This window comes from Dipteris shenzhenensis, chromosome 7 (assembly GCF_047967505.1).
Source record: "Dipteris shenzhenensis isolate YYH24624 ecotype China chromosome 7, Dip_SZ_1.0, whole genome shotgun sequence".
Lineage (NCBI taxonomy): Eukaryota > Viridiplantae > Streptophyta > Polypodiopsida > Gleicheniales > Dipteridaceae > Dipteris > Dipteris shenzhenensis.
In genome coordinates this window covers 42,091,738-42,096,896 of record NC_141602.1, presented here as the reverse complement: position 1 = coordinate 42,096,896, position 5,159 = coordinate 42,091,738, and the positions used below count along the sequence as shown (strand labels likewise).

The 5,159-nt window shown below is 45.9% G+C and overlaps 1 protein-coding gene across 1 annotated transcript; it reads right to left on the bottom strand.

Moving 5' to 3' along the window:
- Window positions 1-1,121: 1,121 nt before the first annotated feature.
- On the bottom strand, window positions 1,122-2,491 carry LOC147900366 (polyubiquitin). The gene has a single exon (XM_087377602.1). The coding sequence runs from the start codon at window positions 2,456-2,458 to the stop codon at window positions 1,313-1,315; it is 1,146 nt and encodes a 381-aa protein (XP_087233728.1). The 5' UTR covers window positions 2,459-2,491; the 3' UTR covers window positions 1,122-1,312.
- Between the last annotated feature and the right edge of the window lie 2,668 nt (window positions 2,492-5,159).

Below are 5,159 nucleotides of genomic sequence, written 5' to 3'. Positions count from 1 at the left end.
ATAACATGGCTGACTACCAGACAAGCACAGACACAATTGTAAAGTAGGCACAATAAAGAATGAGGCAACTCTATGATCAGCATTACGTACCAAGAAATCGTCCCCAACAGCTTGAGGCCAAACTGATATGAGGGTCTTCCCAATGGAATTGGTCTATACAAAAACGAGAGCACTACTAATAGACTATGGGGAAGTCTGAAAAACATGAACGTATGCCCAATAACTCGGAACATTTTGTTTTGGAAAGGCAGAAATTTCCAACTACTACAAAATTCACGTCCCGTATACATCCCATTTCACATGTTGACCACTATATCACCGTGTATTATTCTAATAATTCACACAATTGAAAATGAAATAGTCTGTCGTTACTCAATCATACTCGGATGTTGTTCATGCTGTTGGGAAGAATACGACCCAAGAATTAGTTCAAAAATGCCAAGGGCTTCTGAATTGAATAGCTCCATGCAAAAACAGGAGGATTTCTTAAGACAATAGAAATTTCAGTTAATGAACATGAATTGAGCCCATAACACTTCATCTTGGCAGGTGAAATTTCAACTTACAGCCACTTCAGAACAAAATTAAGCTCTGTGCCTCCCCTCTGCAAAAATTGTCTGCCTTCTGCGGGAGATTTCTGAAGGTCTCAAATGGTAACGATGTTGCTTTCTCAAATTCAACAATTGTAACTTCGTGACTTCGCAATTTAGTGTCGAACGACAGGCATGACTCGTTTTGCAACCGTGTGAAACCTTTTTCAACAACAGTGCCTTTGAGAGCACTAATTATGAAGTATTAGGTTCTATTCGTCCACCGTGATTTCGAGAGGGCAAAAGCAATTTGTCACGTTAAACGACACTGAAGATGCGTAATGTACGTTCAACTACGCTTGAAAGATGAGAACCAGGGCACAGATACAAATGTTACAACAACTATAGCGTCAACGTGAGCGGAATACGACGTTGAAAAAGTGTACTAACTAAACGGGCGGAGAAAAAAGAGCTTCTGGGATCGATAAACTGTTGAAACTTTCGAAACTGTTGAAAGGGGTGCGACATCTCCAAAAACACGAAATTCTCTGTAATCATTTCAGCATATTCATTCAAGCAACACAAGCGTACTAAAACAAACGAACGAGAGGGTCTTATTAATGGGGGCACTATGGCCGCTTATTTCAAGACTGGCTCAGGACGGTCTATAACCAGAAAACCAGGAATCACAAAACCAAGACACCAAACTACTGATAGACACCAAACCTTTAAACTACTGATAGTTTAGAGGTTCTTGACCCTCTCAATACTGAAACTGTTTTTCAATTCCCACCACGAAGGCGGAGTACAAGATGCAGGGTCGATTCCTTCTGAATATTGTAATCGGCCAAGGTTCGCCCATCCTCCAACTGCTTTCCAGCAAAGATCAAGCGCTGCTGGTCCGGTGGAATTCCCTCCTTATCTTGGATCTTGGCTTTCACATTGTCAATCGTATCAGAACTTTCCACCTCCAAGGTAATCGTCTTGCCAGTCAGGGTCTTCACAAAAATTTGCATACCACCTCTCAATCGGAGCACCAGGTGAAGGGTAGACTCCTTCTGAATATTATAATCCGCAAGGGTGCGGCCATCCTCGAGCTGCTTGCCAGCGAAGATCAGACGCTGCTGGTCGGGTGGGATTCCCTCCTTGTCCTGAATCTTCGTTTTCACGTTATCAATCGTATCAGAGCTCTCGACCTCCAGGGTAATGGTCTTGCCGGTGAGCGTCTTCACAAAGATCTGCATACCACCGCGCAGACGCAACACAAGATGCAAGGTGGACTCCTTCTGAATGTTATAATCAGCCAGAGTACGCCCATCCTCAAGCTGCTTACCGGCAAAGATGAGCCTCTGCTGATCTGGAGGGATACCTTCCTTATCTTGAATCTTCGCCTTCACGTTGTCAATGGTATCGGAGCTCTCGACCTCCAGAGTAATCGTCTTCCCGGTGAGGGTCTTGACAAAGATCTGCATACCGCCACGCAGACGAAGCACGAGATGGAGCGTGGACTCCTTCTGAATGTTATAGTCGGCGAGGGTGCGGCCGTCCTCAAGCTGCTTCCCAGCGAAGATCAGCCTCTGCTGGTCAGGGGGGATGCCCTCCTTGTCCTGGATCTTGGCCTTGACGTTGTCGATGGTGTCGGAGCTCTCCACCTCAAGCGTGATGGTCTTGCCGGTGAGGGTCTTGACGAAGATCTGCATGCCACCACGGAGGCGAAGGACGAGGTGAAGGGTGGACTCCTTCTGGATGTTGTAATCGGCCAGGGTGCGGCCGTCTTCGAGCTGTTTACCAGCGAAGATGAGACGCTGTTGATCAGGGGGGATACCTTCCTTGTCTTGGATTTTCGTTTTGACGTTGTCGATGGTATCGGAGCTCTCGACTTCGAGGGTAATGGTTTTGCCAGTGAGGGTCTTGACGAAGATCTGCATGGTGAAAGGGCGAGGCAGAAAAGCTTCGGAGAAGAAGATAACAGAAGCAGAAAGAGAACGAAGAAGACGATGAAGAAGAAGACACCCCTTAGGGCTTTTATTGGCTTTCCACCGCCTCCACCGGCTTGACCAGTAGCCCGCCGCCTGGGTTTTCCACCTCCCCACGTGGTTCCTTCCACTTGCCGTCGCTCCATTGGTCCCTCTTCCCCGACTCGCCTACGTGGACCTTTGTCATTCGTCCCGCCTCACCGCGTCCCACGTGCCGGTCTTTCATCCGCTCTCCTCCCAACCGCCACTGCCGCTTCTGGGAAAGTATCTTCACACCAAAAAATCTTTGTTTGTTTGCCTTCCACGCTTTTGTTGGGCTGCCGCAAGGGTTCCATTCCGGGAAGAAGGTGTGTTCCGTGAAAGCCAAATTTCTTTTTTTTGAAAGGCTAAATTTTACGATTGGTCCACTTTCTATTTCTTTCCCTTGGACTCCTCCACCTTTTTCTCCACTTTTTATTTCTTTCCCTTGGAATCCTTGCAATCCTCCACGCCCCCCCCTCTCTCTCTCTCTCTCTCTCTCTCTCTTCCTCCTTCCTATCTCTCTCTCTCTTCCTACACACCATCTAGGTGTTTTTTGGCCTACCTTGAGGAGGGAAGGCTTTAGTAAAGGCTACTTCCCTTCATAAATAAAAATGGCGTGCATGTTTTATGATTACTATTCTTGTCCCCATTTTTTTCTCTCCTTTTCTCTCTCTCTCTCTCTCTCTCTCTCTCTCTCTCCTTCTTCTTCTTCTTCTTCTTCTCTCTCTCAGCTTCCAGGGCCGGCCTTTTGAATTTATTCAACTTGTTGATCTTGGACAGGCCTTAGCTTCACTCTCCAAGAGAGGCAAGAGTACATGCACACGGGAAAATAGGGTATTTTAAAGTTTAGAAATTGATGCATTTTTTACTTGCCCCGAGGGGAAGCTATAGTGATCGTTTTGAGGTTTTGGGAGATGATAAAATACTATTTGAGGTTGTAGTTGTTGGCAATGCGTGATTGGTTGACAATAGACATGCGTTCCTCAGATTTGGATGGCCTCTAATGAATTGCCACGCATTCCTAACGGAGGCTTCTGCATGCATGCAAGTCCTGCAAACTGGAGGAAACGTTCAAACCCACATTCTTCGCCGTTTCGCAATCCACGAAGAATCAGAAGGAGCGCAGAGCGATGGCTCTCTCCATGGTTTCATCATTGTTCAAGGAGTGCAGAGCAATTGGCGCGGGAGGGTGCAAATGCCTGTGGAGCGGTGATTTGATATTGCTGCATAGGTCGAGCGATTCAGATCTTTATTGCGTGTTTACGCGATGGAGGTGAGCCAGATACAAGTGTTGAAAGGTGTATTGTACTACCAACATGGATGGAGGTATCTAAGTATCCTTTTGAAGCGCGGAGAGTCTATGGCGGAGCCAGATACAGGTGTTGAAAGTTGTATTGTGCTACCAGCGTGGATGAACGATCCTTTGGAAGCATAGAGGGTCTATCGCGGTGAGTTCTATCTCTTTAGGGGTGGAAAGGTTCCCTGTTTATCCGATGGAGGAGAGGGACATACAGGTGTTCAAACCTGTGTTGTGGTGCCAGCGTCGACAAAGGTACGTATCGCCCTTTGCACGATGGAGGTGAGGAACATACAAGTGTTCAAACCTATGTTGTGCTGCCAGCATCGACGGAGGTATGTGCGTATAGTTTCCAAGTACGAACAGTCTATGGCAGAAACTTGGAATCCTTGATACCAAAACACCTATAAAAGGCCGTTGGTGCTTCACGGTTGGTTAATTGTTCCTGTTTGTGTAGTTCGCACCTTGCCTGATCACACCCTTCTCATCTTCTTCAACTTACTCGGTACACTTATAATGGCTTCCAATGCTGCTATCCCCTCCGAGTCGATGGAGAGTGACAGTCTTAAATTTGAACAGGGTAACCTGTCTTTGGACTTTATCTTCTACTTCCTTCCTTTCTTTGGATATATGTTTGAGTACCTATTCTAATATTCTTTTGCCTCTGTTCGTTTGTAGAATTCGAGAAGTTTCTAGTAACATCGCAATGCCTGAAGAAAACGTGGAAGATAATACCGGCAGGATTGCGTATGGTTGTGCTATTCCACTTTCTTAAAGTTAGCATTAGTTTACGACTGTGTTTCTGATTGTGCAGTTGTAGAGTCTCCGCTGAAAGTGAAGGATGAATCAGTTGATTGTCACTTTCGCATCACAGATTCGGCAGACGAAGGAAGTCTGGTGGCAGTACAGGAGGAAGTCAAAGAAAGTTTTGAGCCAGTCAAACAAGAGGTGCAGAGTTTGGAATTCGGGATGGCCGATTGTGAAGACTCAAATACAAATAGCTTCAGTGAAATGATGCAAGCTAGTGATGATCGTGGTAAGCGATTTTTGTAGGAGCTCTTCTTGAATGTTGTTCAACTCAGCTTGTGACGCGAACGATCATTCTATGTGCATGATTTCCTTGGCATGATCCTTGGTTGTGGAATGATCTTTCTCGTAGTTCAACCGAGCTTGTTACTGTCTTTAGCTTTGATCACTAGTAAACCGATTAGATAGATGAGCATCTTGCGCTTGTGATATCCTTCGGCTCATAAGGGATCCAAGATTTTCCTTCACGCGCTTGGATCACTATGATGGAGTTTTTGGTTGTCTGTTAACAACAAGTACAACTTCCAT